This window comes from Arachis duranensis, chromosome 10, assembly GCF_000817695.3.
Source record: "Arachis duranensis cultivar V14167 chromosome 10, aradu.V14167.gnm2.J7QH, whole genome shotgun sequence".
Lineage (NCBI taxonomy): Eukaryota > Viridiplantae > Streptophyta > Magnoliopsida > Fabales > Fabaceae > Arachis > Arachis duranensis.
Window position 1 is genome coordinate 88,323,064 of NC_029781.3, and position 24,968 is coordinate 88,348,031.

General features: G+C 37.0%; 2 protein-coding genes across 3 annotated transcripts; both read right to left on the reverse strand.

Moving 5' to 3' along the window:
- Positions 1-313: 313 nt before the first annotated feature.
- Positions 314-1,797, reverse strand: LOC107470697 (uncharacterized). Its single transcript, XM_016090108.1, has 3 exons — positions 1,642-1,797; positions 677-1,271; positions 314-594 (listed from the first exon to the last, which is right to left on the reverse strand). The coding sequence occupies exons 1-3, from the start codon at positions 1,795-1,797 to the stop codon at positions 314-316; spliced, it is 1,032 nt and encodes a 343-aa protein (XP_015945594.1).
- Positions 1,798-6,740: 4,943 nt separating this feature from the next.
- On the reverse strand, positions 6,741-13,412 carry LOC107470767 (homeobox-leucine zipper protein ATHB-8). 2 transcript variants are annotated; one of them, XM_052255322.1, is made up of 18 exons: positions 12,846-13,412; positions 12,085-12,247; positions 11,675-11,775; positions 10,993-11,083; positions 10,038-10,133; positions 9,846-9,959; positions 9,674-9,757; positions 9,428-9,583; positions 9,260-9,334; positions 8,988-9,094; positions 8,703-8,898; positions 8,438-8,623; positions 8,256-8,336; positions 8,034-8,168; positions 7,622-7,947; positions 7,449-7,548; positions 7,166-7,315; positions 6,741-7,066 (listed from the first exon to the last, which is right to left on the reverse strand). In XM_052255322.1, exons 1-18 carry the CDS (start codon positions 13,067-13,069, stop codon positions 6,920-6,922), a joined length of 2,532 nt encoding a protein of 843 aa, XP_052111282.1. In that variant the 5' UTR covers positions 13,070-13,412; the 3' UTR covers positions 6,741-6,919. The 2 variants fall into 2 exon arrangements, with proteins under 2 accessions (XP_052111282.1, XP_015945672.1); XM_016090186.3 differs by having other exon boundaries at positions 11,675-11,778; positions 12,846-13,407.
- Between the last annotated feature and the right edge of the window lie 11,556 nt (positions 13,413-24,968).

Below are 24,968 nucleotides of genomic sequence, written 5' to 3' on the forward strand. Positions count from 1 at the left end.
CTCATTGTGAATACTCAAAGACACAACCCAAAATGTATACGAGTTACAAAATACTTGTCCAAAGAAAAAAACTTACAAGAGGATCCAGGTGAATAAGTTCAGGTTCTTCAACATGTATGTTATGTACACCACCATCAATACCAGCCACATTCCCTATAGGGGGAGGGGCAGGAGCTAAATTTTTAGTCATCACAACCAAAGCTTTGCTAGCTGCTTTTGTCTTCTTCCTTTTTGGTTGCCAGTCGGGTTTAGCTAGTGCTCCCTTGCATGTTTTATAATAATTCCCCTTCTCCCTGCATTTGCTACACATTACCTAAAAAGTTCTTCTCACTTTGTCGCCAATCACTGGAGGGGGAGGGGGTGCACCGGATTCAGTCCTGCGTTTCTTTGGACGACCAGCTGGTCTTACTATCCTGGGGGGTTGTGGCTTTGGATGGTCTGTCTTCTCCCAAAATTTTTCGCTGTTCACCGGATTTACACACAAGTCATATGTTTTCCTCACAGCATCCATAGTGAGATAAGGGCTCACAAAGTCTTCGGAAGCCTTAATTCTCAACTTAGAGATAGCAGCAACTGTGTGGACACATGGCATCCCTATACAACAGCAATAAAAACATGAATATGATGCGCTAAAAATTGTGAAAATAACAAGACAAGAATTATAATTAATGTTTACCTATTAACTGCCATGCATTGCAAGTGCATGTATGTTGTTGGAGATTGACACCCAATTTGTGTTTTCTCCTAGTAACTTCAAATAGAACCTTGTTATTATCTCCGCTCCATTGTGCATTCCATTTATGACTCTGTGGTTTAATGTGCCTGTCAAGTCTCCACTGCTGCACTAGTGCCAGTTTCCCAGTGCACCTCCCTAGAATCCTCTTGTGCTTGGCCATCTTTTTCATTATTGTACACCTTATCTCTTCACATATTGTTAGAATCGGCTTCTCCCTAGCCTCAACTATCATAGAATTCCAAACCTCACACATGTTATTGGTGAGGCTGTCATTCTTCGGACCATGACTGAAATATGCCTTGCACCAAGCTGTTGGGTCAAATTGATTCATATACTCCCATCCTCCATGGCACTCACTTTTAAACTTCTCCATTGATGCTTTGAACTGCACCTGAGTAGTGCACTTGGCAGCATGCCATAACAGTCCCTTTACCTGTTTGTTATTGAATTTTTGTTGAAGATTCTTCCAAATGTGCAACACACAATTTCTATGGTGTGCATAGGGCATGACTTCCTTTGCTGCACGCATAAGTCCCTGCAAGTTTGGTTTAAAAACCAAATATAAGTCATTTATAATTGCTACGGACATCTAATTATACACCAATTGCTGGCAATAGAAGTCACTGGTATAAACCAATTATAAGTCATAAACTAATTATAAGTCAATTATATTGTGCAGAATTGCATTTATAAAACTGAAAATGGCATGCCAATTATAAGTGTTACAAACATCTAATTATAATCCAACATGTGCAACAGAAGTCTATATCTAATAAGACAATTATCTTGTGCAGACTTGTATTTATAAAACAATATCTAATAATCTAAACAATATCTACACTATAATCCAACTATACTCTGCAGAATTATAAACAATATCAGAATAGGTTGGCAAATGTTGTTACCTTCTGTTGGTCGGACATGAGATTCCATCCGCGCACTTGATGGTCTCCCAAATCATCCTGAAGTCGAGTTAAGAACCACATCCAGTTCTCTGTATTTTCTGCTCTTGTAACAGCATATGCAATAACGAATACATGGTTGTTAGCATCAAGTGACATTGCAGTTAGGAGTTGGCCTCCATAATATCCTTTTAAAAAGCATCCATCTAGGCCTATTAGTGGTCTACAACCCTTAACAAACCCATTTCTGCACGCATCTAAGCATATGCAAATTTTTTCAAATTATGTAAATTTTGTCAAACGGCGGTAGAGATTGCGGAATTGGGTCAACACACATGTCAGTCGTGCTGCCTGGGTTACTCCTGTGCAACTCTTGTAAATAATCCCACAACTTCCCATATTGTGCCTTGTAATTCCCAACAACAATTTTCCTAGCTGCTTTCAAAGCCCTTTGGATCATTTTTGGATGGACCTGAACATTGTAGTCCTGTTTCATATGCTTCATTGCTTCCCTCGGTGTCAGCTTAGGCTGTGTTGCCAATCTTTTTTCCAGCTTATCTGTGACCCATGCCCTATCGACCAAATTGCTTCCATAATCCCTTCCACATGTATGCTTGTTGTGAAATGTTTTTATCTCAAATGCCATTATTTTTGAGTTCCTTGCCACATATATTAACCATGGGCAGTTCTCCTCCGCACATCTAGCCTTGACCCTCTCCTTTTCATTCTTGATATACATGCAATCTCTTCCATCCCAGACAAATACATCCTTCAAGGCCTTCTTAAATCTCTCCATACTCGAAAATTGCATTCCAAGCTCAAACTGAACCTCTCCATATTCATTTTCTTCATTGAAATCAAGTCCGTGCATTGTCCTCTCATCCTCAGAAGATACCGGGGTATGACACTTTTCAGAAGCATATTCATAGTTGTAGTCATCACTGTCACTCTTCTCATTAACCACTGCTGGACCTCCTAGTTCATCTTCTACTGGCCCTCCCATATCTGTTTCTACTGGCCATTGGGCAGAACCCAACCCACTAGGAGGTGTCTCAGTTCGATTTCCTTTACTAGATTCACCGTATAGCACATGTCTCTTCTTCCTCCTTCCAGTATACCTCTTTGATGATTTCTTACCATTTTTCTTAGGTGACACTTTCTTCTTGTTTGATGGAGACACTGATGCTTTTTCTTTTGTTTTTTTTCCATGTCTTTTTGGTGACTTAATATCACTACTATCACTCTTATAACTAGGAGGAGGAGGCTTGTAGGCCTCATCCTCAGCACTCTCGTATCCATCATCCGATGAGGATTCCTCTGTGACCACAACGGGATCTTTCTCTGGTTCGACTGCCATTGGTTGATTTACCGGGTGCTCAAAGTAGATGTAGAACTCATTTCTATCTGGACAACTTTGGGTGGCTTCACACATGTCATTAATATCCTGGTCACCCTTAAGGATATGAAGCCCAAACTCCAGGTTTCTTGCTGCTGGATCAAGCCAGTAAATTTCTTTGTATTCTAGATAACCTAATCCCCTGAAGAGTTCTTCCAAGTCATTCTTGTTGACAAAATCAACATCCATGGGTGCAAATTTCTCAATCTTTCTATCTACGTACCGTAACACTCTATTTGGATCTTTCTTGAGTATTCCACCATGATGAAAAACAGGAATAACAAACACATACATCTGTAAAAATCTAAACTATAACTCAGTAACAGAGCTAAACTTCAAACTTAATCAACAGCAAATAGACTAAAATATCTATCAGTTAAGAATTCTTAACTCATCTAAAAGCAGAAAGGTAGAAACTTTCAAAGTTAACATCACTATTATAGTTTCGCAACAACCCTAACTCATCAAACAAAGCTAGTGCTTCACCCCATCCACCCATAATCACCATGCAGAGGAGAACTGAGTTATCAAAGCTAATTTCACTCCCACTATCTGACACACTCCTCAATTTGACTACAGTGAAAGATAAAGTAAGTAGAAGAGATCGAAAGATTGCTTACTGTTTCAAAAAAACTTGCCAAATGCTTCCAATGTCTTCCCATACAGTGGTGCAGCACGATCGCACGTCCTCAACGTAACGCTCTTTTGGAGGGAAGGAGAAAGGTTTCAGAGTTAGGGCCAAATGTAAATGAAGAGGGAGAAGAAGGTGTTTTATGGAATAACGCTCATAATGAAACGCAACATTTCAACAAAGGTACAGGGGGCGATTTGTCCCAATTATGAAGGACAGAAACCCAGTGGACAAGTTACTGACACATCAGCTAGTTACCTGGTCGGATCCGGTTGCAGGGACTGGAACGTACTGAAATCATAATAGATAGGGATCGATTTGGGTATTTAGATTTTTTAGGGGGTGAAAAGTCCATCGACCAAATCGTTAGGGACCGGAAAGGGCATTTACTCTTTTTTTATCTTCACTTTTTTTATAATATAAATTTTATTAAGAAGATATAATTAAATACAAAAAGAGTACTAAAGAAGAATACTAACAAATTATAACAAAAGGGTATTAATTTTTAATACATAAATTTAAAATTTTTTTTAAAAGTAATTATAGTTAAAAAGTGTTAAAATAATATAAATTTGAATGATATAAATTCATGTCTTTTTTAGTAATTTTCTTTTAAACGTAATTTTAAATAATGTAATCCAAACAAGATTTATTTTATTATAATCCATTTTGATTCAAAATTACTAAACATAAATCACGTTAACACCAACTCACATCTTATCAAAATCAAATTTATAAAATTAATTTTATACAAAATTTTGTTTGCAAACTCTAATCCAAACACACACTTTTTATAATAACTAGTTTAGAATATAAGATTAATTTAGAATGTAAAATTCATTTATGATTTTTTTTTCATAAAGTGTTTCATTCATATCAAAACTTCAAAAATTAATGACCAGTAAACGAATCTGACCAACCTTACTTTTGGCTTTTTGTTTAACAAAAAATTCAAAATGGTAATTATCTAACAAATCCAACACAACTATTCATTAAAATTTCAAAGGATTAATTAATTTTAATTTTTCAAATGAATTAAAAAGAGGATCTTGTTGTGAATTTTGCTCTCCTTGCTACAAGGTTATTGTGGGTCTAGAACTTCTCCTGGTATGCCACGCGCAGCTGTGAGCTGTGCATCGGTGCTGGTGATAGGTCGAAAATCGTGAGCGGCTTTGGAGAAAGCGTTTTTTCGCCGGAGGTCTGTTACAGCAGATTTGTGGCCGTTCACGGCGGCTATGGCTATGTTCTCTCCAGCAGCTGCTGCGATGTTTGAGTCCTCGTTCTGAGAGTCGACCTTGCTGGATAGGATAGCGCATGCGCTCTGCCAGTCCATTCGGGTCGACCCAACTCCATGCAAGAAGCTTGATGATTCGAACCCGTAACAGCATTTAATCGTTATTCGGGTTGGAACGACCCAAAATGTGAGCTCACTCCCCCGGTGGAGGTAGCTGAGTGCGCTGTAATACGACGGTGAGAGAGTGTGTATTTTTGTTCCAATTTGGTAATTAAGAAGAAAGAGTCTTAGTTAACAAAATATACAATCATTAACTGTAATCAATTTCAACTTAAGAATTCATAAATTTTTCTATATAACCCCATTAGTTTTTGAATCTAACAAAAAAACCAACAAAAAATTAAATTTTACAAAATAACCCCTCTGATACAAAAGCAGTCAATAGCCAATCAAAAGAAAGAAGTAACAAATAATCTATACCGTCAAATAAAAAAAATAAGAAAGATCTAACGATTCTCATTTTTTGGCACACCGGTATGCCAAATTTAAGTGCTATGCATACCGAAATGCCAAACATATGCGGCACATGAAATCCGTGCCCTAGACTCTGATCAAGTAGTCTAACAAGATAGTTACTAATAACACCACAAATAAATAATTAGGGTTGTCAAACAGGGTCAGTCCAGCCTATTTTAAGTCCGATCTATTTAAGTTCGTGAGTTAAACAGGATAATTTATTTAAATTTGTTTTATTCATAGGTCATAATTTTTCAATCCAGATTGATTATAGTTTACTCGATAACTTAAATAGGTTGGTCCGTTTATCTTTTTATTTTATTTTTTAAAAATATTTTGAAAAAAAATTATTTTTAGGTCAAAAATCTTAAATAAATAGTATTTCTTTAGTTGATGGGTCAAATTTTTCGTCTCGAGTCAAGAAAAATATTGCACAAAAATACTATTTTTTACAAAAAATATAAAAAAATTAAACGACCTGCCCATTTAATCGCGAGATAGTCCATCTAACCCGTCATTTTTTGGTATAATCAGACCAAAATTTTAATGAACTTAATTTTATTGGCAAAATCCATCTGTTTAAACGGATAAATGAGCTGTCCCAATAACTTTAACTTATTTGACGGCCTTACAAATAATAGGTAAACACCATAAAACTCTACACCATTCATAAACCAATAAGTTCATTTCTCCTCTAAATGCTTGACATGCTCATTGTATATCCATTACAGCGGCACCCACATAATGATATATCTATGAACAAGCAGAACAGTTAAAAAGCCATATGTGTTGTTAACGTCAACAGTTCAATGAATCTAAGACGTAGCATAAATGTAATATATTTTCAGTTTATAGTTGTACTTGCTTGTGTTCGAATTCATCTCTCAAGTGTGTGTCATAAGTTCTTGTATGGAGAAATAAATAACGGGGGCATGCACAGCTAGAGGTACATCCAAGACCAGAAGCCATTGATGCAAGATCTAATCCTTTATTGTTAGTTATGTAACCGTTTACGTAGCATTCTGTTCAGTTATATATAGAGATTTGTCTTCCTGTATAAGCCAATAAATTAAATTTTTACGGATTTTAGATTTTCGATATAGAAATCCTCGAATAATATTATTACTATAATAATATTGGTTTGACGTGACCTCTCAAGAATAACAAGGGTAATACTTATATATTGATTAGTATCATATATATATATATCTAATACAACAGTATCCTTATTTTATAAAATATAAAAATTATAATTTTCATTTCAGAAAATTAGTATATACTTTTGCCAATAAAGAAGACCGCGTATAATTTGGAAAAATAGAGAGTGAGAGGCAGCACTTATCAGTATATATCTATATATGGCCACAATCATAATATTATAGCATATTCTAGTGACGATTCTGCAAGTAATTAATATAAGGTCAAAACAAAAGAGAGAGACTATTGTTGTTCTGATCTGTGCTGTTTCTACATGCCTACATCCTAATAAAATTTATAATTTTAATCAGACAAAGGACCAATTGATGAACATGAAGCAGATACAGTGAGCCGTTTCTTCTTCATTCAAGACTTTCCATGCCACTGCTCTCTCATATGACACTGGCCTTCCCATGCTCGACAAACATATCCCACCTTGTATACACATGAAACCCTGCATCCACCAAAATCACGTTATCAATCAAGCAGAAGAAGCACTTGTTTCGACCTGTCAAGTCGCATTTTTATTGATTATGAGTAGATGTAGAAATACCTGCTGCATTATCTGGGGGAACTCAGAGCACAGAGTTTTCTTTCCATTGTCATCAAAGATCTTTTCAAGAGTGATGTCTTGAAGTGCAACCAAAGTTGTTTCTAGCATGTCAAGGCCAGCTTGATTTGCAAAAGTGAAAACAGGTAATGCCTGCCATCCAAATTCAAATATTTAAGAACTATTACATGACATGTCAAATCATTTAATATGAATTAACTTCATATGAAAACAACTGCTCGTGAATTTTCATCATTAAGTGTTCATGTCAGAAATGGAAATCTACCTTGAGAGAGCAGCACAAAACAGCATCAGTGTGATGCCAAAGAGATTTGAGAATGGGTTCACTGCCCTCACTCTTCAACAGTTCTACCCCAAGATAGAATCTAAAAAGAGTAACATACATCAATATAGAGCAGAGTCATTGAAGGTTCAAAATTGGCGAGTGTGGACACAAACCTATAGCTGCTAGAAATCCACCTAGCAAGTGTTTGTGCCTCAGGGGTACCAGGAGGCAAATGGAAAGCATTTTGAGAACCGAATCGGGACGGCGAAAGGGCTAGTGAAACCCTTTGAACAGATGCAATGATACTCCTAACATACTGCCTAGCCATGGTTGCAATGTTGTCCTGAAGATGGACTTCAAATGCAAACTGAAATGCAATTGTCATCACCGACTTTGTGCTCCCGGAATGGCTTGAGTTTTCTCCGCCAGCTTTGCTCCCTGCTGTTCCAACTTCCAGCGCCGACGCCAGATCAAGCGTCCGGTTAGGACTAGCGGCATCCTGCAATATCACAAAGAGGATCAAAATCATGAACCAATTTTTTCCGGAACAGGACACTCATAGGTCTAAGATGAAACAAGACTTGCCGAGGTTGAATCGAGAGGTATGATGCGAAAGCCGGAAGGTAAAATTGGTGCATCATCAGAAAAGGATGCATCAATGGGAGCAAATATGAGTTCTGCACTTGTGCCAACTGCATTCTCATCCACTCCACTGCAGAGCTGCTCACAAATGCAACCATATTAGCAAGCTTTTTAGCTATGGATAATCTTAAATAAAAAAAATATTCAAATATATATATTTCTTACCTGCAAGAGGAAAACATCACCAGGTATAGTCATATCATCCCTATAGTAACCCATGTTTTCAAGCTTAATCACCTCCATGAACTGTAGTTTTAGATGTCCAAAATAGGCAATAATTAAATTATAATCTTGAAGGAGACAAAATAAATGAGATAGTTATATCAAAATATGGAACAATAACTTACCTCTTCATGCTCAATTGTGTGAGCCAATGGAAGAATGACCTGACCCCCGAAACCGCCTGCTCGGACACCAGGCAAGTTACAGGGACCAGCTTTGATGGCGGCAGCCGAATAAGCGTCAATGCTGCTATCAGCCCACTCAGACCGGTGCTCCCGCAAGAATCTAAGAAGAATTGCTGGAGGGACATTCTACAAAGAAAGCTGAAAAGTTAGTTAAGGCACAATTCTCCAACACAATAACTTGTGATCTGAAATGATTAAGATTTACCTGCAACAACATGGATGCTTTGGCACAAAGCACAGAACTAGTGACAGATGCGAATCCACCACCATTGTAGCCGAGGTTTGCTCCCATCATCTTGCTAGGTGATGAGTTCACAAGAAGGGTGACATCATCAATGCCATCACTCTCCAACAAGGACCACCCATCATCAGTAAAACCATTAACTGCTTCATTGAATCCCCTGCAAGACAAGGAAAATTCAAGTTTAATTAGTCAAGTACTTTCAAAGAAACATAACCGTGAAGGAGGATTATACTAATAGGAACAAACTTGCTCAATCGCTGACTAAGCGCGCGTAGAGCCGCAGGCCTTCTTCCCCATCCTGACACACTTGGCTGAGAAACTTCTTGAGATATCTGCCTTAAATGCCGTAAAGCCTGCATGATTACAAACCAGTTAAGCAAAATTCCATCTGTTAATGACTAAAGAGAGAAACTCACTTGCAGTTGCGGTTCTTAATTATAACTTCACATGAAAACAACTGCATTTGAGTCTTTATTATGACTAAATTAATGGATATTTGGAAGCGGATGGAGTATTACCGCCATGGTTGTTCTTTGAGCAAGTAGCATTGACGATTCATAAAGTGGACGCAAAACTTCAGGTACACTCCATGGCTGGTGAGGAAGTTAGTTAGTTAGTTGATTATCAATTACCAAGAACACAGAACAAATTAAAGAGAATTTACATTTACATTTACATTTACATACCTCTAAGATTATGTGATCAACAATATGAATAATGGACCCTCCTCCTTCACAAGGCCTAATAAGATACCCACTTGGCATCATGTCTGCTCTAACAAAATGCTGCACTGCTGGCATAGCAGGACCGTTCTGAGTGTTGTTAAGTGATCTTTCACACACCTGAAATTGTCAAACACGTCAAAAATAAAAGTTTATTACATTCCAAAATATCCGTTACTATAAAACTGTGTGTGTTAATTAGTAACATACCACAAGACTACCATCCTCCAAAAGAGATGTGTAGCGCAGCAACCAGAAGTCACGGCCAGGTGCCAAGGTTGTTGGAGCATATAACTAAATAAAAAACATGGCAGTGGTTGAAACAATGTGAACTAAGTAGCAAATTGTTAAGACAATTATATCCGATAAGTATATAGTATACCTGCATGTAAAGAAGTTCAATGGTTCCTCCATTTCCCGTGGACATTACATTTAGAACATCCACGGTTCGGCAATCACGATACCATGATAACCGATCTTTGAGTATTTCTGCAACCTATATATACACACAAACACATGTATTCAGTAGGTATCAATGCTTCATCACCATTGATAGGAATAAGGAAGGACTTACCCTGGCAGGTTCTAGACCCACAAGGCCGCATGCACGTGCTGCCACTCCAGGGCAACCATGAGAAATAGCAACGATTCCAATGGAATCCGGACCAGGCTGCACCACCATGTTAACAAAGAAACTGTTACATTGTATATATTATGCATTACTTAAGGAAAAATATATGCCTTATTTTTATGGCAACTACCCAAATGAAGATGGCAAAAACATCTTTTTATGAAGATGCTTTATTCAAAAGTGTGATTTATTTATTTAGTCACACTTTAAATAAAGACAACACTTTTATAAATATCAAAATCTAACCATCCAATCCATCATCAAAAGGTCAAAAGAAAATATTTTCACATGAAGACAATTATAAAGTCTTCATCGTAGTATCCACCTATTTTTATTAATGCAAACGGTAGAAAAATATGTGTATTCAACTTTATGGAAGAGGCAGAACGAGAGTACAAAATGTTATGTTATTTAAGTGATTTGAAAGTTTTGAAACACAATAAATCAACCCTCCAAGATGTGTATCTTTTTTGTACGGAACTACAAGAATCATAATGATGGATTGTGGCTTCAAAATAGGATTGATGGTACGTCACAAAGATGCTGTTCAGACTAAGCTACATAACAAATAAAGAAATACATGCAGTACATCGTGCTACCTATTATTTACATGCAAAATCGCACGAATTTATATATAAGAGAGTAAGGAAGAAACAAATAAACAAAGTAAGCTGAGAGGATCAGAGGAAAGCAACGAAACATATAACAAAAGCATGAGATAATGATGATGATGATATATATGTGTCATGTGTCACACCAGAAATTAAATGAGCTAAAAAACAAGTTGCTTTGGTTATGGAGATGGAGATTAATTTAAAGGGTGCATGTACTTGTCACAAACGGACAGAGAGAGAGAGAGAGAGAGAGAAAGAGAAGAAGCAAAGAGAAAAGTAGTAACCTTCATCCCAGGCATTTGGACCCACTCCACAGCGGTTCCAGTGGCCTTTGATAGAAACTCTGCTAAAGTCTCCTCTGCAATCGACAAAAGTCTGAAAGACAAACAAAACCCAAAGCACTATGAAAGAATATTCCCATAGGTGTAGCCTTCTTCAGACAGAATATAAAACATACAGCAACATACCATCCAGACAAAACACCAACAACCACCCTTTAAGTCCTGAACTACCAAAATTTATAAAATTTCACTATACATCTAAAAAGGCCTTTTTTTTTTTATCTAAAACATATATATGAAGGGAAGATTTGGAATAACAATTAAGTTATTCCTATGAAATTTTAAGATTACAAGTTTAAGCCATAAAAATAATTATCAATGTAATTATTAAATTATATTATATACATTATATTTTTTAGGTATGATCTTTTTCTAGACTTACGTTATCACGAAATATGTATTAACACAAAATATTTGTGCATTAAACTATTTTTTTTATCTAATATATATTTATAATATTCTACTTATTTTTTTATAATTAGTCAGAAATAGGTTTTCTTAAATTTTTTAATTATACCCTTTAATTAAATGTGATTTTTTGTTATTCAATGTTTTTTTCACATACTTTTTTTACAAGAAATTAAGAGAATTCATTGCACATACTTCAGTTCACTGTTGAACTTACCCTGCAGGGCTTGCATCCCTTGGCGGATGCTGAGGTGTCAAGTTGCGCTGACCGCTTGTTACCACCGACTCACAGCTGGTGTCTGTGGTGGCAAGCGCCGCCTGCTGAAAAACACAAGAGAAATTAATCGAATTAGTGTCTTTAATTTGTGTAAGATGCTAATAACAACAATACAGATATACTGAAAATGATGTTTATATTAAAAAGGCAAGAACTTTAAAGAGAAAAAAAGAAAGAAAAGAGGGTAGCTACAAGCTAGGTTAGTTTTCATTCAACCAAAGTTGTGAACAAAAGTAGCATGATTGGATTTTGTTTTAAGTATAGAAAAAGGGATTGTTTATTTGTTTTAAGAAAGATTTAGAATAGGATTACACAAGATATTGTTGATGTTGTAAGAATATAATACATACATTTTGTTGAGTGTGTTGGCGGAAAAAGGTGTTCTCATAGACGAGGTGAGAGACTTGCTTCTGCAATCTGTCGTTTTCCTCCATCAGCAGTTTATTCATTGCTGTCAGCTTCCTGTTTACAGCTTGCAGCCGTGACGCCTCTTTCCGCTGCTTCTCTCGGCATCTTTAATTTTTTGTCATCAAAATAACCATCATTACACTTGTGTATTTCATTGCCGCTATGCTATAATAATTAAAACCTTTTATTTATTGCCATATTTAAAGGTCTCTTTCTAAATGCTGCATCTATCTATCTATGTAGCTGAAACTTGCAAGTATTATCAACATACAGATCATGAGATACAGAGAGTAAAGAAAATAATTAGGAACTTGGAAAAATTAGCTGGGCTGCCAAAGAAAAATAGAAAAAAAAAAACATTTTACACCAATCTTTTGATGGTGTATCATTTCCGTTAAGTGAAATTCCATAGACGCATGAAACCGAATGATTCAGATTTGTATTTAAAAAAACAAGAAGTTTGGTTTCATATATGTTTTGGATATGTAAGTTGATGCAGTATATATAAGCCTAATAATATATGAAAGGAAAAGTTGAGTAGAGGGAGCTAATATTGAAGGAAAACGATGAAAATGTTGAGCATACTTGTATCACGTTTGTATGTAATAAGATGTTTAAGGTAAGACATTTAAAAGCTTAACGTATTGTATAAAATGAAGAGAAAAGGTGTAAGTATAGTATAGGCATAAGAAGAAAGAAATACCTTCGATTTTGGAACCAGACTTTGATCTGTTTGGGCTCGATGTTGGAGAGAATAGGGCAGTCTCTGATGAGTTGCTGGCGGCGAAGGGAGCTTGGTTTGGGGCATTCATGGTAGAGCCTCTCCAGTGCCTCCACCTGCTCCGGCGTGTACCTCACGTACTTGCCGTTGTCCATCATCACCTTACTCCCTCCTCCTTCTTTGCTCCCCGAACTCACCGCCATCATCTCTCCCTCCCTCCCTCCCTACCTACCTTCCTTTATCCCTTGCTTACTCCTTTCTCTTTAAACACCTCCAGAATCGCATCAGATGGAAGACCAAAACCACCACTACTACTACTACTATACTATTCACTTATCAGACTAGAGTTTATTGTGGTTTCTCATAACATTCTTTAATTTGAAAGGGAGAGAGAGAGAGAGAGAGAGAGAGGGTATATTGGGATTGTGACATACACCACATGAATGGGGTAGCTTATTGCTTATTATAAGAGAGATGGGGTGGGGGTGGGGTGCTCTGATCTACTACCCCCAAATATCACACACAAATAATAATCAAAACTTTTGAGCTGGTTCGGCTGTTGCTTTTCTTGCACTACTACTTTATTTGTTTTGGCACTTTCCAACACCCTCTCTTATCACCACTACTCATCACATTGGGCTAATAGGGAAATAAATAAATTGCCACCCACACTCTCCTTCACCACGCGTGCTCTATAATTCCCAAAACCACTACATACTCTCCACCAAATCCCACACCCTTTTATATCTTTCTTTTTTTGTTTCCTCTTATAATCGACTAAATATTCAAACTAGATCCTAACATTCACGTCCTATACCAACTTCATTCTTAAAGCTTTAATTGCACTATATTGTTATTTTTTAGATTAAATTTCAAGCACCATGTAGAGAATGGTGAAATGACGACTTTTTTTTTTTGCGCACAATGAAAACAATAGTCACGGCCATGTAAAATCATTTGCACACACTTTTAATTGCACGTCTTTGCTTTGATTGGAGGCCAAAAACAAATAACGCCATTTTACTATTATTGTCCAACGTGACAAGAGAGTTAGTTTATTACTCTGTTTGTTGAGTCACTGTTAAAAGAGGATTGAAAAACCACTGATATTCGAAGTTCAATTTCGAAGAAAAAAATAATGCGATTTAAACCTCAAGAATCAAATCAATGCACGTCTTGAATCCCATACATCACTATTAAGATTTCTCCTTATAATCACCCGCTAACAAGAAAAAAATGTGCTTCCTTCAAATAAATGATAAATAATGTATAAAAATATCGCTGACAACAATCGTGCATATATCTATTGTTTTTCTAATTTTTATTGTTTTTCTTACAATTATTATCAGGTTACTAAACTACTTGATGCATTTGTTAAGCACGAAATATAAAAAAATTTAACTCAAACTGATGCCATGATTACCCACCAACATTTAATGTATATTTGTTTGTCGTCCCTATATGAAAACTACGAAGAGCAATGCTACATGAATCAACTAATGGTCTTTTATATACATATAAAAAGCAAAATACATTTTGTAGAATATATTTGAAAACACTGGATTTGATTATTCGAAGCACAGAAAATTTCCTAGATTGATAGATACAGATGTTCTTTAATCAATTAGCTTGAGAATCTATATTTTTGTACTTGCGTACGTACATATATATATGTATGTATGTATGTATGTAGTTTCTGTATGGAGGAATTAAGGAATACTGGTTATTATATAGTATTTAACTATATATAGAAGCGAGCTCATGATTTATTTCGACCCCATAATTATGTTTGTGTCGCCTCATGAATATGATATATCTTGTTGGTGGTGTTTGATAGATTTGAATGCGCATCAGAGACAGCATAATTAGGGTTGTTTGCATGCGGGCTAGCTAAGCTGGTTAATTTAATTTCTTGTGATTCACCAGTACTGTATAACTTTATGCACACTTCTACTTCTATTACTATTATATTTATATATTTTTGAACGTATACGGAATATTCTACCAAAACCTTAACCCATGTTATAAATATATGTATATGATGTGGGTTAAGCATCGTATTCTACTGTGTGTGTATATATTTACGCTACTACTGTTTGTATGTGAGTTAAGCATAGAGATAGCAATACTACTATTTGTGTAGTAAAAATACTACTATTTTTTACAATTAAAATCTTTTTATTTTTTATTTTGTATATATAATTATTTTGTATTCAACTTTACATAAATATTTTTTTTTTGTCTTGAACAATAAATATAAAAAAAAAACACATAACTTTATAAGCAATAATATTAAAATTTTGCATTTTTTATCCTCTTCCACCTCCTTTTTCTCCTTTTTCTTCTTTTTATTTTTATTTTTGTAGTTATTTTTTTTTCTCCTTTTCCTTCTTTTTCTTTTGTTTTTGTAGTTATTTTGAGTACCTTTACAATTATCTCTATCCAACTTCATAAATTTTTATATTTTTATTTTTTTTTATAGAATTTTACAATTTTTTATTTCATTTTATTTTGTTCTTTCTCATTCTCTTAATTTTCTTTTTTAGAAGAGAGACACTATTAATAAAGCAAAATAGAGAAAAAGAAGAAAAAAAAACAAAAAGTAACAAAAAAAAAGAAGAAGAATAAATAAAAAGAGAAAAATAAACTTAAAGCAACCACAAAAGAAGAATAGTGTAATTCATGTTCGTTTTGTATGAATGATTTTTTGTTGGACCTATTAGTAACTGAACCAACTTGATTAGATTTAATTTCTAAAATATTTGTATTTATAACAATACAATTAAATTAAATACGAGATGTATATATATTAGGTTTTTTTTTGGTAATTTAAAAGAAAATAAATAACAACTAAAAAGAAAAAAATAAACAAGAAATTGCTTAAGAAAGGAAGTCTCGCTGAATACTACTTTCAAACTCCTTTCAAGGCAACGGAAGCTCCACTTGAGGAGAATGGGTCCTCATTGCAATCTTTGCCATGATGTCTGCTACTATATTTGCATCTCTCAAGATCAACCGAAGATTAGCACGCCATTTCCAAGACATGATATCTCGGATTTTGAACACCAAAAGATCAATAAACCCAGAGCAATCCTGTAAATTATTGACAATAGTAAAAGCCTCCACACGGTCTGTCTCACATATAATGTCTCTTTGTCCCGAGTCCTATGCTAAAAGAAAGCCTCTCCAAATAGTAAACAACTCTTATTGCAAAATGCTACGACTCTCAATTGTTCCCAAACAGCCTCGTTGCCACCTTCCCTTCCAATCTCTGCTAACACAAGCAAAACCAACTCGAGTACCATTGCCAGGATAGCTAGCATCACAATTAATCTTAAAGGTACCCACTGAGAGGGGAATCCAAGAGCCACTATTGGTGGAGGGCATAGACAGTCGTTGCAACTCAAAAATATTTCAGAGCTCTTTTTCCGAGGACAAAGCCATACTAATCACCTTGTATGTGGTCCAATGCTCGTGAGGATGAAAGATCTCGTTATTCCTCGAACGCCAAATCCACCAGAGACCAGAAAAGAATCTAAAGGGATGCTATTTGCTATTATGTAAGAACCAACTCATCAAATCCACTGGTTGATCGGAAATCCCTAAAGCTTGCCAAACTAGTTGGGCTTTTGGACAATCCCGAATACAATGTAAAACCAATTCCTGACCTGAGAAACATTGTGGACAGCTATCCGTGTGCGAAATGCCCCTCCTAAAATGAAATGCAGCAGTAGGAAGAGCCTCCCGAAGACATAGCCAGGCCAAAAATTTGTGCTTTTTTGGAACATGTTGACGCCAAAGGCAAAGCTAATTACCCCTATCTTCCCAACTAAACTTCTTCTTACTGAGCCACAAATAACTACTACGAGCATCATTAGCCTTTGAAGCCGCACCAGTCCAACACCAACTGATCTCTGAACCAGCTTGAACATTTGGGTTGTAAGAGTTAATGTTGCTCTACAGAGGCTGATGCAGAAGAGAATATATATTCTCGAGGTTCAACTGTCCAGATGACCAAAGATCCAAGATCCTGAGATCCGAATTAGAAATGCGAACATAATCCATCTCCCGACACAATCGCCCCTCTCTTCTCCATTTAGAAAACCAAAAGTTCTGTTCCAAATCCCAATGCACCAAATAAAACCTTCCTTCAAGATATCCCAAACTCGACATATACTCTTCCAAACATAAGATCCCCTTCCTCGAGACCGACTGAAACAATCATCCTTAGAAGGCTGGTATTTCTCCGTCAACAATTGAACCCATAGCATGTCAGGATGGTAAAAAAGTTGCCAAACTAGCTTTCCAAGAAGAGCAATATTAGCACAAAAAGGATCTCTAATTTCCAGACCTCCAAATTTCTTAGGGGTGACCAACACTTTCCAGTTAACTAGATTCAGGCCTCTACCATCAACTTAACCCTTCCATAGAAAGTTTTGCATCATGGATTCTATCTTATTAGTTACCCCTTTAGGGAAGAGAGATACCTGCATGCAATAAGTAAGAATTGCAGTCACTACCAAGTTGATCAAACAGAGTCTGCCTGCCTTATTAAGCAATCTCCCTTTCCAAGTGGCTAGCCTTCCTCGAATCTTGTCCAGAACATCGTTGAAAGTTGCGCGTGTCACCCGAGAGTGATTAAGGTTCACCCCTAAATACTTGCCCAAGTTATGGACGAATCTGATGGAGGACCCTCCAGTGAAAATCTCTTTTCTTGTCGCTGAAACATTCCTGGAGCATAGCGCTTTAGATTTCTCCAAATTAACCTTCATCCCAGAGGCTCTGGAGAAATTTTCCAAAGGTACCATTACAGTTTGAACTTGCTATTTTTCGGCTTTACAGAAAATAAGAAAATCATCGGTAAACATCAAATGAGAAATTCTTGGACCCTCTCTAGAAATTGCAACCGGCTTCTACAAGCCCATATCAACTTGCTGATTAATAGAACAGGACAATCTTTTCATACACAACACAAACAGATACGGTGATATAGGATCTCCTTGCCTAAGACCCCTGCTCAGAGTGAAGCTATTTAATCTATCCCCATTCCAGAGGATAGACAGGGAGGAAGCAGTGACACAACGCATAATTAGATTGACTGTCAGAGGAGGAAAGCCAAAACTCACAAGGGTTTGTTTCATAAATCCCCAATCCACTCAATCGTACGCTTTCTCCAGGTCAATCTTAAAGGCCAGGGTGCCTTTCTTTGACTTTGTCTTCTTCATGAAATGGAGAACCTCTTGTGCTACAATGAGTTGTCTGAAGTTCCTCTCCAAGGGATAAACCCTCATTGAAGTGGTCCAACAATCTCTTTGAGATGGGGACGAAGTCTATTGACCAGGACCTTCATTATAACTTTGTAAACCACATTACAGAGACTAATAGGTCGGAAATCCTTCTTGGAAATCGGGTTTTCTACCTTCGGAATAAGATCCACAAGAGTTTCCATCATCCTTGTATCCATATCCAAACCAGAGAACGCATGACGAACCGAAGTCCAAAAATCAAAACTAACAATCTCCCAGTATTCTTTAAAGAAGAAAGCATGGAACCCATCAGGGCTCGGCGCCTTAAAAGAATGCATACTGAAGACAGCTGATTTAACTTCTTCCAGAGTAACTGGCGCTGTGAGGCTACAACAGGCTTCATCATTCAGGGAAGGCAGCGGCACATCACCAAGACAACCTAAGTCTACATCCTCCAACTGGCAGAATAGGTATTTATAAAAAGATTCAGCTTCCCTTCTAAGGATATCCGGGTCCGTTTCCAATACACCATCTTGAAGAAAGAGACCATGAATTTTATTATGCTTTCTCCGCACAAGAGTCTGGACATGAAAGAACTTGGTATTTCTATTCCCAAATTTTACGCACTGCTCTATGGATTTCTAAAACCATAGAAGTTCCTCCTGCACAAGCCTGTTATTAAATTCCTCAATCAGCTGTTGTTCTTTTTACCGCATAGACAAATCTTCCAATACTTTTAGTCGCTTCTGAAGGAAATTAATCTGTCTCTCTAATTCGCATTTCCTAATAAAAATATTGCCGAACACTTTAGAATTAAACTCCAAAGAGTTCTTCTACACTTCTGAAAGCTTGCCATGTATCTCTCTATAGCCAGCCTGCCATGACTGGTTCACAATATCTCTGTATTCCGGATGAGTTGCCTAAGCCGCAATAAACCAAAAAAGTCTATTCTTTTTCGGTTGGGGACGACCTGTACAGTGGACTAGGATAGGACAATGATCAGACTGAAGCCTATTTAAAATTTCTGCATAAGCCTCTGGAAAGAGAGATAACAATCCACTGTTGATACAAACCCGGTCAAGTTTTTTCACCACCTCAACACAATTTTTAACCCTTCTGTACCAAGAAAATCGTCTTCCAATAGTCTTCAAGTCAAACAGATCACTATCCCCTAGAGAGGCAGCAAGCCGATCTGCATGGCGACTCGAGAAGAGGCAACCCTTAGATTCATGTGAGAATAGTACTTCATTAAAATCATCAAGAACAATCCATGGCCCAAAGAAAGACGGGGACTGAGTAACAAGATAATCTCATAGCAGAACTCTAGTATTAAATTGAGGACTACCATAGATACTATTGCACCTCCAAATCACATTATTTACCCGAACCTCAACTGTAACACACTGATCGAAAGTATCAACCCATTTGTAGTGAACACTTTGCATTGCAGAAAGGAACCAGATACCCCCCTTATGTTTTGACGCCTCCACTATACCGATAGGGTGATAACCAAGTCTTTCCCAGAACAGTTTCAAGTGTTGAAAAGGATAGTGAGTTTCAACCACAATAAAAATTACAAGTTTAAATTTCCTAACCAACTCTTTACAATTCACCCGAGCTAACTTATCAGAAGCATCCCTAATATTCCAAGCTATTATATTTAAATTATCCATAATATAAAATATAAAAATATTAAACAAGGAAATCAAAGTGCTTCATCAACCTCAAACCAAGGCTTTCCTAATGGAAGTGACTCATATGACCTTCGTGTTTGCTAGATCTCCATAGAATATCTCTTTATTCCCGCCTACCGACGCAGCAACAGCTGGCAACGCGCCTTCCTTCTCCAATGGCGCCGCCATGGTAACACCCTCCTTCACGATTGCAAGAAGACATGACGATGCTTCCCCCGCCGTGCCTCCACTCTTCTAAATTGGAGAGCTTTGTAGGGACGTCGGCCTTTGTCGTTTTCGGAGAGAGGAGCCGTAAGGACTGGGGTGTGTCGGGTTGAGGTGATCGACGTCTCACCAACACGGAAAAGCACTGTGTCCGACCTTGACTCGTGACCCGACCCTGGCCGATAGGAGTTGGATCCATCCGTGTGAGAGAAGTGAATGGTGGGCCTAATTACTCTACCTGAATCGGTTCTGGATTGAGTGCCTCTTTGGACCTTGTTAGATTGCTTCTGGCCCAACTTGGTTTTACCTTTCCTTACAACTTGCTCCAAGCCTGGTTCCTCATGCATGAAAGCCTCCTTAACATTATTTCCTTCTAAATTATTTGCCTCCAAATCCTCTTGCAAACTCGGTGCAAGATTCTTGCCAGTAACACCACCTACCACATCAGGTTCTACTTCATTTGAATTGTGAATTTTGGGCTCAGGATGTGGCACTGCCGTTGTACTGTCTTGGGGCTTGGTGGCTTCCCTAGAGTCTCTACCCAAGCACTGTGCCATATCGTGACCATAACGTGCACAAGAATTACAAATTAAATTTAAACTTTCATATTCCACTATATGAGTTACGCCTTCCACAATGATATTCTTGATCACTGGCAGTCCTAAATTTATTTGAACACATGCTCGGGCATATCGTCCTCTCTCAACTAACTTAGTGGCTAGGTCTACTTTGATGGGGACTCCTATTGCAGAAGCAATACGGATCATGGCCTGTTCTTGATAGCACCAGATTGTGAGCCCCGAAATCCGAACCCATACAAGCGTAAACTCGAAGGATTGCTCACATGGCCGAAAATTCATATCCCACGGTTTTACAGCAACATAGTGTCCCTCAATCAACCACGGGCCACCAAGCATGACCTTCTCACGATCTTCACCTGCATCAAATTTTACTATGAAGTACCCAAATCCCACATCAAGCAGATCAAACCAACCTTTGATGCGCCAAACCATCTGAAGCTTGTGTGAAAGAGATGTGTAACTATAATTTTTATCAAGAACCTTGATCACTAAAGCTTTTCGATAAGGCTCTGCTAAGCAAAGCTTGGCTTCTTTAGTGAAGTTTACACATGGAGTTTGAGGATCGCCCTGCTTGCACACCACCATCGCTATACTATCTCCAGATAGAGATCTTGCAAGTGCAAAGGCCTTCGATTTTTCTGGATCAATGAGTTTATCTCTAAAGGAGACCTTTGTAGAATTTGAAAAACCCTCCTTGGCACCGGATGCACCCCCACCCACACTCTCCCCCTTATCTCTTCTCTATTTAATTTTTTTCAATTAAGTTCCTACCGTCACAAAAATATCTAAAATAACGGAATATTCTGTTAAACAAATGAATATTATAACGTTAAAGATAAAAGACCTAATTTAGAACATCTCAATTTTTTAAAATTCCAAAATCACCCTTCTCATTATTTTTACAAACGCAGGAAGTTCAAACCCTTCATTTTCCACTTCAGTATTCTCTCTCGCTTCTCCATGAATAACAGCAGCAACTCTTCCTCTTCCAAATTAATCTCCTTTCTTCCAAATGCAGTTACTAAAATGGGTTGTTGTTGTTGCAATGAAGACGATGGTGACATTCTCAGTCAGCGGCCTCTTTCTCTTCCCAACACTGCCACTACAAAATCCTAACCCTTCAATTTCCCACTCCCTGTCACCATTACCCACACGGTTATCCTCCTTGAGCCGCCTGATCGCCCTCAGCGATCTCCAAGGCAACCTCTAGAAGATGAAGCATGTGCTATGCCTCGCTGGCATTATTGATGCCTCTGACCACTACGTAGGGGGCAATACCACTGTCGTCCAAGTCGGCGATGTTCTCGACTGCAACAACAAGCTCAAGATCCTCTACTTCCTCGAAAAGCTGAAACGTGAGGTAGGTTTTGAGAGAGTTCTTTGATAGGTTTCAAGAAGAGATTTCTTCAACAGGTTTCGAGCCCGCGTTGTGTCCCTGCAGCCTAATGGTCCAATTTCGAGTAGGTTTCTGACTTTCTGTTGCAGAAGACAACTATCTTGGTTATTGGAGATTCGACTTTTGTTTATGAAGGATTGTTGCCACAGCACGTTGATTACGGTTTGGAGAGGATCAATGAGAAAGTTGGGAATTGGATTAAAAGTTAGGAATTCGGTTTGGATTTTAAGTGTAACAATTAATCTGATATTAAAAGTGGTTTATTTGAGATTAGTATGCTTGAAATTGTTCTGAATTGGATTGTCTAAAAATTTTCTCTGGAACCGCAAAGCGAATTTCACTACAAGAAAAACGCCGAATATCATCGGATTTAGCGTCAGATGTTAACAGCGACTTTTTCGTGGGATTTACCATCGACTTTGGCTATAAATTTGTAACCCTAAAAGATTATCGTTGGAATTGATGTTTTGACGGTAACGTCGACGGTAATATTTCGGGAAAAAATATGGCGCGCTTACTACTATCGGATTTAGCGGCACGTAAATCTGACAGTAACCTTATTTAGTGAAACATTGTATTTTAGGCACACGAAAAATGTTACCGTCAGATTTTTCGACGGTAAATCTAACGGTAATCGTGTCCTAAATGAAAGTGCAAACCCTCATCTCCCCCATTTTAAATTTCTCATTCTCTCTTTATCACCACCCTCTCTCTCTCTCATCACCGCATCCACCTCCGTTCTCTGCCCTCTCCCGTCGTTGCCGCCAGCCGTGCTCAATGCGCCACGTGGATTTGGGGAAGCAGAACCTCCACCGCCAGCCACGCCTCCACCACCATGATGTCCGCCGCTCTCTCCATCAAGGCTTACTCTGATGAGCCACATTCACTGCCGCAACCTCCACCTCTACTGTTGCTCCACTCTTTGTGTTCTAAAGTTGTTTTTGGAATTTTGTCAATTTTCCTATTAAACTTCTCTATTTTAAATTTATTATGGTTTAATTAGATTTTAATTTTTCATTAGTAATTTTATTTAGTTAAACTACTTTTTTCTGTTAAGTTGATTTAGAGTAAAATTAAAAATTTTTTAGGATTTGTCTTGGTTCATAGGTAATTAAGCATGCTATTGAGATTCTTGGGTTTTGAATTTGAATTTGTTTAGGGTTTATTGACTGATATTCTACTAAACACTGTAATATAATGCTGAATTTTATGGGATCCACAATAGATTAGTTAACTCGTTATTTTGAACCATCATTTTGTAGTTTTGAATATTAGTTTCACCATTCAATTAAATTTTTAACACCACTTTTTAATCAACATGATACAATTTAATCATACATGGATTGTATTTTTTGCCCAAATTCCACTGATATTTTAATAGTTTATTCTTATTTTTCTTACATATGCTTTTAGCAGAAGTTGATTTAGTTGTGAGTTGTGATTGATTGTCTTAATAAATTAATTTTGTTGAAAGAACATTATGCTAATAGACTGCTGAAAATAATTAAATATTTATTTGTTTTACAATGTGCTTTTTTTAATCTAATGTGCTTAAGTTCATACTCACAGTTATATTTTTTTTCTATAAATATGTATATAAAACTCATACATGCTTCAATTTATTTTCTCTATTTGATCTGTTCTATTTAATCTCTTTTATCTTTTCCACTTCTACTACAATTTGAATGCTTGTCTAGTGAGAACTTGCTCTTATTTAACTCATAAATATTGTATGCTATCTTATTTCAACTCATTCTTCTTTTATTCTCATGCTTCTTTTATTCTCATATAATTTTTTTGCCAAAATTTCATTTTCAAATAACGTAACACATGGAACAATATCACCTAACTATGCACACCAGTAACATTTACTCATGAGTTTAGTATCATTGTATACCACTCCATATGTCAAAGATATATCTTATTTGGTTTATAGAAATGGTTGCATTTATTTACTAGTTAATTTTCAGTTTTCAAACAATAGTACACCAAGTCGATCTGGTCATTAATGCTATTTTGTTTTTTTTTTGTGTTTTTGCACACGAAGTGTTCGATGATGTGCATTTCTATGTTGGTATTATTATAATTTATTGTTCATTTGTTGTTCTAATTTTTTGTTAATTGGTATGCTATTTCCAGACATGATGACCAGTAGAGGTGTTTTGGATCAGGCTGCTGGTCGTAGTCGTAGCCATGGTCGGGGTAGATGGAGGGTTTTTTTCGGTACTCCTAGGACTTCTGAATCATCTCCCTCTACTCCGACCATCCCGGTGACGTCATAGGTTGTGGGTTTAGCAGACCAGCCATTCATCATGGTCCCTAACCGTAACTACATGCTTCCGTCTACGGTGATGATGTCACCTGCTACCACTCAGCAGTCCGCTACCACGGCGATGCCACCTCCAGGCTCCAGCGACGGAAGCTGCGATCCTGGAGTCCTCTCACAGAAGTAGGGGTGGAAAAAGGCCAAGTGGCCTATAGTCTAGCTTGGCCTGTTATAAAATAGACATAGGCTTAGGCTCCTATAAAAGGCTTATTATGTTAATAGGTCAGGCACAGACTCACTAATTAGTCTAATTGGTCTGTCAGGCCTGCCTGGGCCTGTTAATACATAATTGCATATATAAATAATTTTTTTTGTTATTAACAAAATTATGAAATATTTTAAATTTATTATATGTAGCTATAAATAGTTTTGTATATTTTAAATACTTTAAAGTTTAAAAATTCTTATAAATATTAAATATGACATATTACATATAAATATGATTATTAAAAATAATTTTTTTAAATAATATTTTTATTTTTATAAAAAAAATTATCAGGCCTTTTTACAGGATTCAGGTCAGGCCAGCCTGAATAACAAGCCATGCTTAGTACTTTAAAAAAGCCTATAGCAGGATGCAGGCCAGGCTCAAGCCAATTAACTACATGACAGGCCAGGCCTATTAAGAGCAAAGCCTGGCCTAGCCTAGCCTGTTTTC